Source organism: Peromyscus californicus, unplaced genomic scaffold, assembly GCF_007827085.1.
Source record: "Peromyscus californicus insignis strain IS unplaced genomic scaffold, ASM782708v3 Scaffold_1__1_contigs__length_55948999, whole genome shotgun sequence".
NCBI classification, from domain to species: domain Eukaryota; kingdom Metazoa; phylum Chordata; class Mammalia; order Rodentia; family Cricetidae; genus Peromyscus; species Peromyscus californicus.
Window position 1 is genome coordinate 22,419,262 of NW_026294492.1, and position 13,048 is coordinate 22,432,309.

The following is a 13,048-nucleotide window of genomic DNA, read 5'->3' on the forward strand; positions in this document are numbered from 1 at the left end:
TTTTTTGTTTTTTTTTTTTTTGGTTTTTCGAGACAGGGTTTCTCTGTGTAGCTTTGCGCCTTTCCTGGAACTCGCTTTGGAGACCAGGCTGGCCTCGAACTCACAAAGATCCGCCTGCCTCTGCCTCCCGAGTGCTGGGATTAAAGGCGTGCGCCACCACCGCCCGGCCCCTCATTTGGTTTTTAAGAGGTGTGAGGACTGACCAGGGAGGACAGTGTTGTTTCTAGACCTCATATCTTAGCAACACATTTTAGGGATCGTGTTGCCAGGAGAGTAGTCACCAGAGTCACCGAGTATCAGGAAGGCCACTCAGGCTTGCATGCATGGCATTGTGGGGAAATGAAGGGGCTATGGGCATGGATGGCTAGGATTGAGCAGGATCAGAACCAACCCCATCAACTTACTGCATAGCTGGCCCTCGTCTTCTCCTTGGGCACAGTCCTGGTGGAAGTCACAGGCTTGTCCGAGCTGAAGGACTGTCCCATTCCAACAAGTGAAGGAACTCTGCAAGGCCATCTTGGAGCCTGGGGATGTTCCTAGAGGGCACACAGACAGACACATGTTCCTTGTTAGTTTGGGTGGCTTCAGGCATTGGCTTAAAGCCAATGGAAAGCTTGGTATGTGCCATGGTGTGGATGAACCATGGAAAGATTGCTCTACTACGAACATACCCAAGACCTGCAGAGATACCTGCATCTCCATCTGGCCACACTCAAGGCTGATGGGAATCAGCGAAGCCCCTCATATACATTCACAATCTACTCAGGATCTCACACTCCTCCAATGGGTTGAGGCTTGGTCCATATTCTCTGAGCATTCTAGGATCCTCGAATCCATGATTTCCATGTAACAGAACCTCCTGGTGGAGGCCCTGCCCCACACAGCTCTACCCTCAAGTAGAATTTGGATTTCCAATAGGCATACCTAGTGCAGTATAATCTCCCCAGACTCTGACATCAGGTCCTAGCACTGGAATCACTTACTGAGCAGATTTAGAGAGTACATGCCCTTTCTGCTATGAAGAGTATCACAATTCATTATTGGAGATTGACCTGACTCCTCTGTGATTGACGAGGCCGACAATGTCCCTTCTCTATCTGGCCATTGTCTCTTCTATGGAAGGATGGATTTTGACTGTATTACTAAGATGCACTCCAGTTCCCAAAGCCTTAGAAGAACCACATTTTCAGGGAAGTGAGGGAGGGCTGTGTCTTCAAAGGAACATGTTAGCAGCTGTGAGTTGATTGGATTAATAGTAATGCATTGTGAGAACGAAGCAGCCCGGTGCAAGCCCGAGAGATCAATGAGGACATGGAGCAGGCTGGCCTGGCACCATCTCCCTTTTGAGTAGAGGAAAGGAAAGGTCTGGCTTGTTCTTCCAGATATTTAGCTGTCAGTGTCGGGTGGGTGGTTCTGGTCACGGTGGAGGTGAGCTGCAGGGTCCAGTTGGGGTGACCCTCGGGTGTGGCTGTATTAGATTCTACTCCTTGCCATGGCAGCTGATGCCTTAACAGCCTTCCCACCCCTCCTTCACTCTCTGTGCTCCTGATGGCCCTGGTTCCTCCTACCTCTCTGAGCCTCACATCCAGGGAAGAAGCTTTTCCATTTCTGTCTGAGAAGCCAGACAAATGATTTTTAATATCCAAAATTCTCTCTCTATTTTTTTTAAAGTTCACTAGAGTGCATAGAAACTAACATCACACTAAGCCTGTTTACCTCTATAATTCTTCTGCCTACTTTGGCACACTGAGCTCAATGAGGCATCTATACTGGTCTTAATGGTGCCCATCTCTATTTCCTAAGCAAGGAAACTGAGTTTGGAGAGGTTTGATGAGTAGCCTAAGGTCTCATGGCCAACATGTGAGACTCACACCCAGTCTACCAGGTTGCAAGGCTGCTCTCTCCATCTCAAGGAAGAGACTGGCTGGGGGCGACCCCTGACTCCATCTGCAGGCCAGTTCAGATAAAGACAGCTCTGATTATCAGATGATATAGTTGGAGAGTTTCTCTCTGGGAACTGCCAAGCCCCCGCAGTCCCGCAGACCACTTATAAAATAATCCATCAGACGCTTATGTTACTTATAAACTGTATGGCCATGGCAGACTTCATGCTATCTAGTTCTTATATCTTAAATTAACCCATTTCTATAAATCTATAACTTGCCACATGGCTCGTGGCTTACTGGTATCTTAACATCTGCTTCTCATGGTGGTGGCGGCTGGCAGCGTCTCCTGACTCAGCCTTCCACTTCCCCTCCTTGTCCCGCCTATACTTCCTGCCTGACTACTGGCCAATCAGCACTTTATTTATCAATCAATCATCCACAGCAAGATGATTCAGGTGTTAAGGTGCAGGCATTTCCCCAGAATTCAAATATCCTCTCCTGGATGGGAGAGAAAGGCTCCCAAGATTCAGGAAGCTCAGTGAATGATGAGATTCACAGGGTCTGTCCCCCGAGGTTATGCAAACAGCTATCAGTGGCTATAGAGGAGAAACCCGTCAGTGTTGCTGCCTGCAAGGTGGGCAGGGGGCTTGCACATGTATGTTTCATTACCCACGCCGAGGTGGGATTTTTAGTGATACAGCTGCCTTTAATCCCCCCGTGCTCCTGTAAGTAGCCTCAGTGAACTCATCTGTTCATCAAGCCAGACTTAGGCACAGTTATTTCTCCAGTGTGTCACCAACACTCTGTCTGGGGTGACTAGACATTCACATTTCCTCAGGAAAAGCCACACAACAGATGGTCACTTGGCATGGTCATGCTGGCTTCCGGCCTGACTGAGCCTGCTCTATAAATTGTAGGCACAGGAGAAGAGGCTTCATGTCCTTTCACGGAATCACATCTAGGGTCTTCAATGCATACCTTAAGGTCCTCGGATGGGGACTCCATTGCCTTTGCTATCTCATCTCCTCTTGCTTCTTTTCATGAGCCCATAATCACGTGATGGTGCACTCACATGTTACCCATGGAGGTCCAGCTCACAGACTTCACCTGTGACAACCCCTGTATCTTGCATGCATTGGGCCTTGGCTCCATTCACTTGAGCTCCAGAACTCATAGGCAAGTTTTTATCATCTCCATAAAACCGAGCTGCTGGCTGTTCTCCAGCTCTACCCAGACCCGGCCTCTAGGAGGGTTCACGAGCATCTGTGCTCAGAGGTTCTTTCTAGAACACATTGACGCAACGGTCCCCAAATCCTCAGGACCTAATAGGATGATGAATGTTACTGTCTGTGGCAAAGAGGGGCTTTGCTTGGCTGCTGGGATGAAACTTTTTAGGTGGATTGACCCTCCTGGATTATTTGGGGTGTATATGTGTGTTGAGGGGGGGGGGCGGCGGCCGTGGGATCCCAAGAGAAGCAAGAGAGTTGGTAAGAAACAGGAGTTGTGACAGTGTTCTCAGACCACAGAGGCAGGGGACCTGTTCCCTCCCCTGCTCCTGGGAACAGAGCCTTCCAGACAGCAACCTCTGAAATGCACTGGGGCTACTGGCAGAACTGGTGCTAACTAGCCAGAACTGGTGCTAACTAGCCCATTGTTCTTCCAAACTCATCCAGGAGTTGCATTGGGACTTCTCAAATACCTGCCTCAACTAAGTCCAGTTAGGTGATGTCAGCTGACCTTGGGCTCCACTCCCTACTCTCTCACAAGGGACCTTAAAAGGATGAACTCTGCCCTCCCCACTGCTCTGTCAGATAATAAACTCTTCCCTAAAGATCGATCTGAGTCTCTCTCTCTCTCTCTCTCTCTCTCTCTCTCTCTCAGTCCCTCAAACCCCTCAAACTTAACAAGAGAAGCATGAATTTCAGAATGGAAGGGAAAATTATGATCCAAAGACCACAAAGGACCCACGGAAGCCTTTCTAAGAGGCAGGGAATGGGTTCCCCCGAGGAAACAGCCCCGCCCAATAGCATGCTTCTAGAAACTTCCCAGGGATGTCTCGATTTCAGACTGCTTTGCACCTATCCAATGAAAGCGATTTCAGGCCTTGGCCCTCTGGAGCAGTGAGAGAATAAATTGGTGTTGTTTGAAGCCAGAACTAGGCTTCTGGTAGTTCTTTACAGCAGGGACAAGAAATTAATACACGGTCTAAAACCAGCTCTAGCAGGGATCAGAGCTGAAGCCCAGCTCGGCTGTAGATGGATGTCCCAGCTCTTTAAATTGCTTCTGGGGTGAGTGCCCAGAAGTTCCCAGGTCTGGTCATCTTTCCCCCTCTCTACCTCACCGAGAGGGAAGGATGTCATCCACCTATCCCTGTGCCCTGGGACAGCATAAGGCAAAGTTTCTTCCGATGGGTCTTGGGTTCTAAGCACAGCATGTATTTTGACGTGCCATGAAGCCTTGCCCTTCTTCCCATACCCTGCCAGTTCCAAACACGCTCAAATAAAAACCCAGGATCAAACAAAAATCAAAAGCACATCAGAGAGTCAATGCTCTTGTGAAAAGGTAAGGCGTCGGGTTCATTTCGTGGATTTGATTCTGTACACCCATTTTCCACTTTTCAATCATGTTTTTAACTTAAATTCCAGATTAAAAAAAAATTAAAAAGCCACACCTGTGTTAAACATTCCTAGATGCTCAATGATTTGGAGAGTTGCAATGTTGCAGGTCCAGAATCAAAGTTTCTTGGGCTACCTTAGCTCCTTAGCCCCATTTATTGCCTACCCTTGTGTATGACCTAACATCTTTTGTGACAATTAAGTAAGTCCTGTTGGAATAAACAAACCAATGCCTCTCTCCATCAATCCACAGGCTAAGAATGTCATCAGATAACATTTGAGGTCAATAGCAGAGAGAGTTCCTCCTCTTGTAAACTACAGACATGGTGCTTTCACTAATGGATTTGAAATATCTCTTGACTTATGATTTTCTTTGTTCTATCATTATCAAAAAAGAAACCACTCCTGTGTAAGAGTGTGGAGTTTGGGGTAACTAAATCTGTGTTCCCAGGCCATAGTCACCCTATTTGGCTCCAGAATAAACTCTCTTAATCATTTGAGGACCGTGGTTTTTTGTTTGTTTGTTTTTTGTTTTTTGTTTTTTGTTTTTGTATGTTGACAGGGTCTCAGTAGAAGTTAGGAGAGACATGCTTCCTCAATTCTGGGCTCAGGGAAGGTCCAGTCTCTCTCTCCAATGCCATGGAGCAGAGGAGAGGACTGTGGGAGCTAAGCAGGGGTTCTGAGAACTATGCCCCAGGAATCCAGGGTGTGTGGGTCCCAATACTCATCTCTTTCTGACCTTGTGACAAACAGGATGGGACTGCTTCATTATTGATACCATGTGGGAGGAAATGGGGAGCCTGGTGTTACCTCCAGGCCTCTCTGCCCTCCTTTAGACAAAGGTCTAAATGTGGTTTCTATCCCGTTTCCAAATCCCGGCAAGTACTGAGTCCTCAAAATTACCTGTGAATGGTGCTAAGAGGGTGGGAATTCCATCCCACTATGTTTAGACACTTAGAGATGAGGCATTTGAGGAGGGACTGGACTATCACATTAGGGTGGAGCCCCCTGTGATTGGATCCTACTGGCTTCATTAAAAAAAAAAAGGCAAAAAGACCAGACAGAAACACATTTATACGCTGGCCATGATACGGTACAGCTCAAGAGGAGCCAGAGCCAGCACGCTGCTGTTTAGATTTCTAGCTGTGAGCTGCATAGAAGATGGACATTTAGAATGATAACAAAGGCTCTTCATGTGCTTGGTGACTTCATTTTCAAAGCATTTTCCCTGGGTTTTATCATGGGAGATACTTAATCACCGGACAGATTGCTCTCCCTCCAGCCTGCCACAGACAACACAAGAAAACTGAAGGACATTTTAAAGCCTCCCTCAACTTGTGGGATATTTAAAGCTACGTCGTGTTTTATGCATATTGTGCATCCCATTGTGCATCTTTAAGGGCACAGGAGTGTTTCTCATATTAGATGTATCTTATTGCTTCTTCTGCCTTTCATTTATTTAAAATACAAGTCTGTTGTCTAAAGTTGAAAGCAAGGTAAAAGCAAACAAACAGAGCACCCACAGAATCCCACCACCCAGAGGTGCTCTCTCCCCCTTTTGTAAAATGGCTTGGCTAATTTATCTTGAGTTCTTTCTGTGATTTACAAAGTGCTTATCATCCTGTGATACGTAGACAGGTCCTAAAATAATGACGGTGCCATCACAAACTTTTCCAAGGGCTTTAAACATTTTCCCATACGAATTCATTTTAATAGCTACAATCCAGTGTGATACCGGCCATCATTTATTTCAACATTATTCAACGATTGGGCTGCTAGTCTGTTTATAATAACACTTTGAAGAATATCTTTGTGCATAAACCTTTGCCTGCATTTTTGATTATTTTCATAGGATAGATTCCCAGAAGTGGAATTACTGAATCAAAAGGTATAAACATTTTAAAAGCTCTTGATACACGTTGCCAAATTGCTTTCTAGAAGTGAATCCAATTTACACTCTTTACCAGCTGTGTTCATACATGCACGCCCTTCATTCCACATCCTGGTCCACCCCGAGTATTACCAGAATTTGTATTTTAAACTAAAGGCTTGTTTACTTTGAATTTTTCGGAGACGGAGGTTTTCATGTGTTCTCAGCTTTTAAATTCTTTTTTTTATTATTTTCCGGGTTGGTACCAAACTCACGGTGTCAGACATGTTAGGCACGTACTCAACCCACCTCACCCCTTCGTCAAAGATGACTGATTCTTGTGAGATCACCTAATACAGGCTTGGATGCATTACATTTACACATGTAGTATACATTTTCATTTTTTTCCTAGTGTATTTTGGTATACGGGTATCTAGAGCTCCAGGGTAATGTGAATGTGTCTGCATTTCCTTGATCGTTTCTTCTCCTCCTCTTCCTCATCCTTCCTCTTTCTCTTCTTCTCCTCCCTTCCTTCTATTCTCTTTCTCTGATGCTTAGAGAATTTGTTTCCTGTGGGACGGATAGGCACATGTGGGTCACCCTTCATTGTCCGGCGGTTGGCCTGTTCTTGGGGATATCTTCCAGCAGCCTTTACCTCTCAACAGCTGGGTATGTGACCCTGTTCCTCACCCATTTTCATGGATTTCCCCTTTTTCTCCTCGAATATTCCTTTCTCTTGGGCCTCTCAACACATTGCTTCTTGCATGCGGCATGGTGGAGGTTCTGCCTTATAGTATTACTAGCTGTTTGTCTTCTTCAGCAAACCACTTCTGACTTGAAGGGAGGTACGGAGTCTTATGCATCTGCAACAGTGCCTGGTAATACAGTCCTCTCCATGCCCATGATGACTGGGGATTGAACTGGTCCTGTGTATCAGTGGAGGAAAGTGTTATTAAATTTGATTTACTGTTGAGAATACAGAGTTCCACAGTGGGTCATTGGTTTGCTGAGGGATTGGCGGAAATCTGTGCCTTTCCACATTGTGTCCCTCCTCCACCACCCCGCTTTGCTTTTTTGAGACAGGGTTTCTCTGTGTAGTTCTCTGTTGACCAGGTTGGCCTCGAACTCACAGAGATCCACCACCTGGCTCTGCCTCCTGGAGTGCTGGGATTAAAGGCCTGCGCCACCGCCACCCAGCTATGCTCTTTCTCTTTTGTACTGTGTCTGTCTAAGGGGTCATCCAAGAGATAAATGTGCCCAATGTTGATAGTGAGCACAGAAGGGCAGGAAGTTGGCAACTTGCCCTTCACCCACAAGCCTTGACAAAGAGGGATGTAGAAGTGGAGGAGAGTGCTGATTTCACTCTCTGGATGCCTGGGATCTATGGAATTTTATTCCTGGGACCTCTTTCTGGGTTCAGGCTCAGCAGTAACTCAAAGAAACTGGCTCTTTCATCTCCGCTTCCTCTGGTACCTCCCTCCTCCTCTCCTGGAGACACCCAGGTTCCTTGGTAGAGTCTCCTCTGGATGGAGCGAGCATTATGCTTACCAGAGACTCAATTAGATGGGCTCCTGGTATTCTGATCTCTCCTGCCAGCCCCAACTCAGAACTAATGAGGCGGAACCAAAAACAAGTGCTCTGTTTCCTCAAGTTCTTTTTTTATGGGGCCCATAAATTCCTAGGAGGAAAATATCCTTGGTGAATGGTTTCAAACAAGAGCCCACGATTCCTAACAGCATCTTCTCTGTGGTTGTACAAGCATTGTTCTACCCTGAGGAGTAGGCTACCCTGAGATGGCTGAGTGGTTGTAACCTGTCCCGAGAGAAATGGGGAAGGGGGAAGGGGGAAGGGGGAAGGGCTTGGGCATGAGAGAGTGCCCTAGTCTCTGTAGGTATAACATGGGGGCTGGTCATTTCCAAGTATGACTGCACCACCCCAGGTTCCCCAGATCACTTGTGGGAGGACTGGAGCTCAGGGATCTTTCGTTAATAATGGTCATCACTATGGAAACTTACTTATTAGCCCTGGAAACAGCACTTCCCCCCAGACCAACAACGTGAGTCACTGGCTGTATTAAATCCCTGTCACTCCTTAGTTTGGCGGAGCATTTTAATAGCCTGCAATGTGCTTCCTTGAACCTGCTTTGTCTGAAGCTCATAAAAACCTCGTCGAACAGTTATTATCCCCACTTGATTAATCAGAAGAACCAGGGATTTTAGAGTCCGAGCAATGCTTGTTGCTTTTTAAACAGTAAAACATGTGGCTAGTTGCTTACTGGGGTGTTTTGCCTGAGAGTCACAGCAAGTGACCCAAAGACAAGGGCCCAGAACTTGGCCAGATGGTCCTCCAGTAACATCTTGTCCTATGACTCATGACAGATGATCTGCCAGAAGCAGTGCTCTGATGTCCATGGGAGTCAGTTGTCAGGCAGGTACGAAATAGCATTGGTGTTCATGCGTCACCAGGGCCAAAGCCATCAGTATCTCTGGAGGAGATGTCCTTGGCACTGGCGCTGCTCAAAGACCCCTGGATGTTTCTGGGGGCACACAGTTGAGTGGCATGACCTTGGAGGCCTGGAGGAATCTGAAGGTCAATATCTGTGAATCTTGGACAGGTCCTTTGTCTCTATGCATCCACTGTCCTCTGGCACACTAGAGTGTTGACCTCAAGTCTTCTCTCAAAGCCTCTTTCTGTCCACGATCTCCTGACTGGGTTCTAAGCAATGGCGCTGATGGCTACATGTTGATGAGATGGATTTGCTATCATTAGTGCCAACTTGATTAATGCCCACCATTGTCAATGGCTCTCCCTTGAAGTCTGCTAAGTTGCTCACCCAGCAAGCTGGCCTCACATTGGCATTTCTTGTCCCGGTCATCTGTCATTTGCATCTTGGCACATCTCTACTGAAACAGCATGGCACATTTGTTTGTCTATTTATCTTCTCGGTGGATGCTGCAGAAATTAGTTTAGATTTGCATCGGCAACACGTGTGGTCCAGGTCAAGTTCCGTGAATCACTGTTCTACACCGTGGATGACTTATTGGGTTCACTCGATGGGAATGAACCCTCCCCTGACTGCATTTGAAACAGAAGCACACACAACCCCCCTCCTTCACTTGTGTCCTAGAGATTAGATGCTATGAAATCTACACAACTCTCTAACTCAAATTTCTTTTTTAAATGAGTGTCAAATTTTAGGGCTCTTAATTAATTTTTAATTAAGGGGATTTATGTGGCATTTCAAAAAGGAACACGTGTCTCAGTTTTCTGGCCATCTCCTACCGGCTCGCTCTTGCCTAACTGATGGCACCCATTACAGGGGTTCGGACTGAGAGCTGCTTGGATGAAAAGGGGGTCTTGCTCTTAAATCAAATTGGAGATGATGTGTGGACGAGCTTTTAATATAGAGGATTTGCGGGAAGGCCTGGGCTACACTTGGAGTCCAGGGCTGGGCTTGGCTCCCACCTGCTTGTAGAAACTAAATATTTCCCAGGGACAGGAGAGCCAGGTGCTTAGGGCTAAACAAGCCAAGAGACATGAAAATGAATGGTGACATGATGAAGATGGAGTCAAATCATGTGTACAGGCCAACAGGCGCAGCTTCCTTGCTGACTTTAATGGGGGTGTTGGAAAGCTTGTGAACTGTGTAAATTAAGGTTGGCAGAAACCAGTCCTTCTGAAGGCTTTGAGCCTCATAAATTCTAGTGTGGACAACCTCATTAAGGACCTGGCATCTTGGTTCCTACGCTAAAGGAGAGGCCCAGTCACAGGTGGCTGCCTGTGGGCTGGGAGAGAAAGCACTCTTCTACAGAGTAGGAGAGCTAGATGGAAGCCTCACCTTGCCTCTAGGTCTCTGAGACCACAGATAAGTCCTTTTGATCTTGGCTGGAGCTTCCTAGCTCCAACACACTCTCAAGCCAGGCAACCCCATGGACTAGGGCCATTGTTCCTGTAGACCTTAGAATCACACAGTGATGGAGCTGCCTTTGGGGCTCACTGAAGGCAGTCAGAAGAAGGATGTCTAGAAGGGGCCATGGACTAGCATGTTACACAAGATTTTGGGATAATAACTAGGTGCACCCAAATCAGAGGCCTTCTCACATTGGATAAATGGTTCTCTAGTTTCTCCTCCTCTTAGGGCAATCCTAAACCCTGACTACCACCCACTGACCCCTGCTCTCACTGTGCTGAGTTCCTCCATGTCCAGGAGTTCCTTTAGAACCCAGACTACATCCCTGTAAGGACTCTAGCAGGTCCAAGACCTAATTCTGTTTAGTTTGTGTTAGTAAGGTCCCTTAAGGTGTAGAGAAAATGATTTTAGGTTTCCGTCCTCTTCTTCTAGTTAGTGGGGGCGAATACCAACTCAATTCATGGGTTTCCCTCAGGAATGAAGTCTAATGTACAGGTTTCTGTGAAGGTCATATGTCTATAGACCAAAAAATAAAACAATGTGGGTTCTTATTCTGAGCTAACTGTAGAGGCGTGGAATTTAGAGAATTAGTCATCAAGTATGGGTGGAGAGACCCAGCTAAAAGTTGATTGGTTGGGCAGGACCAGTTCTCAGGGACTGGGGGAAGCTTTGGGCATCCTTCACATCACATGGTAGAGTTGAGGCTCTACAGAGCTGGGTCCTTACAGCAAAAGTAATGACGAGAACAAACCAAAGGTAATTTCCAGCACAAATAATAGTTATGAAAAAAATCACACTCGCAATGATAAATTCTCAGCTCTATTTGCCTCTGGAGTCACCTCAGAGTCAGATTTAGCTTTCTGAAGCCCGCTTCTTCGAGGCCCAATCTCACCATAGTCTCTGCTGCATGCACCCGGAACTCCATGCTCTACTTTTGAGTGTCTCTTTGAGTCTGACTGGGTATCAAGATTAGCGACTTCTTATCGTGATTGTGTGACCTGTTTTGGCTGTCTAGAACTGCTCAGTGTGAACAATTATTCCCACCTCAGATGTCACTTGCTCTATTCCCTTGCTCATTCTTCTCCCTGAAGAACATGTCTCCATCTAGACATATGTCTCCAACTAGGCAGGAGGGTTTAGTTTACCCATGGTACCTCCTGGAGAGTACCTGACATGTCCTAAGTCCTACTGATTTGATGTCAAGGAAGGGTAAACTAGATCACCAAGTTCAAGCAGAAGAATGCCATGAGGAGGGGTTTCCTTGAATCTTGTTGGGAATTTCTCATTCCTTTGAGTTATACCAAAGGGAAGACTCTGTTCCCAGTCTTCTCTTTCCTTGCCACCCAATTCAGTGCTTGGTTTCCTAGAGGATGGTTTTTAGAATTTTTCCATAAGCCTGGGAATGGGTGAGAGCAGTAAAGAGAGACTTAGAGACCTAGTTTGAGACTGTGGGCACAGGGATATGGAAGCTGGTATTGAATGGCAAGAGAGGACCAGCCAAGGGAAATGGCTATAGGGGAGCCAGAGTAGGAATGATATCATGATATAGAAACAGAGAAAATGCCATTATGGTCCAGAATGGTCACAAAGGGTCACCAGAGCTGTGTGTAGGAGAAGGGAGAGGCATAGTCAGACAGGAACCTGAAAACTAGGGCTATAGGGGTATGGATTTTATGTAAGGGGCTTAAACAGCAGACTTCAAAAGCAAGAACTTGGGGAAGTCATTTTGAAAATTGTAATTAATTTTTAATTATGTGTGTGTGTGTGTGTGTGTGTGTGTGTGTGTGTGTGTGTGTGTCTGCCTGTCTGCTTGTCTGTATATGCACCATGTGCACGCAGGTTTGTAGAGGCTAGAAGAGGGCGTTGGATCCCCTGGAACTAGAGATGTGGGTGTTGGGAAACAGACCTGTGTCCTCTACAAGAACAGCAAGTGTTTTTAACTGCTGAGCCATCTCGCCAGGCCAGCTGGTAAGTCTTAATAAAGTTCACTCTGAGTGATTTGGAGAGATTGAGCCGGAGAGTGAAGGGAAGTGTGAAAAGCCAGCTGGGTAGCTGCCTCTGTGCCTGGCCACGCAAGTCATGAAGGCGGCTCGGGTGAGGTTGATGATGAGAGAGCTGAAGAGGCATGAGTGGACATGAGTGACATGCTGGAGGTGCCCTCGACAGGATTGGTGCTTGGAGGTGGGGATGAGGAAGATGGCAGCATGAGAGAGATGGTATTAGGCTGAAGACAGTGATGCCAGTTAACAAGGAAAGACCCCGAGGCCTTGTTTCAAATCCCTTCTCCCTGTGACTTTCCTGAGAACCACAGACATTCCTGAAGGCCATCAGAAGGCAGAACGAGCTTCATTTTCCACGGTTGAGCTCTCTGAAGAAATTAAAAATGTCTTATTCCTTCACAGCCTCCAACAGCCCCTTCATTTTGTTACATAGTCTTTTTTCCTGAGCTTTCCCTAGTTGACATTTATCTTCATTGCTTTTTCTGAAAAGACACACCAATAATTTTATTTTTAATATTATAAATGACCTCGGTGAACACTTCACCATTAATCTCCCTGAAATGTGGTGATATTTAACTATTCTGCGCCACAGTGTCCCATAAAATACGTCATTTTCTTCTCTTGTTTGCTCGGTAAACAATGAACAATTCCAGTTGGACTTTGGAGAATGGATACTAATCACAAATAAATTATAGCTACAAGTGAGATCGCGGCAGGGACCGGGCTTCAGACTATGGAGTAGAGAAGCCTGCTTGGGATGGGAGAGG

The 13,048-nt window shown here is 46.4% G+C and overlaps 1 protein-coding gene across 2 annotated transcripts in view; it reads right to left on the minus strand.

Annotated features, from left to right (window-relative positions):
- The window catches only part of Alk (ALK receptor tyrosine kinase), a 716,558-nt gene that overhangs the window by 123,074 nt on the left and 580,436 nt on the right, over positions 1–13,048 (minus strand). For both annotated transcript variants that reach the window (XM_052746220.1, XM_052746218.1), the window contains one exon: positions 405–536. In XM_052746220.1, coding sequence (XP_052602180.1) covers positions 405–536 — 132 coding nt within the window. The remainder of the gene's footprint in view (positions 1–404; positions 537–13,048) is intronic.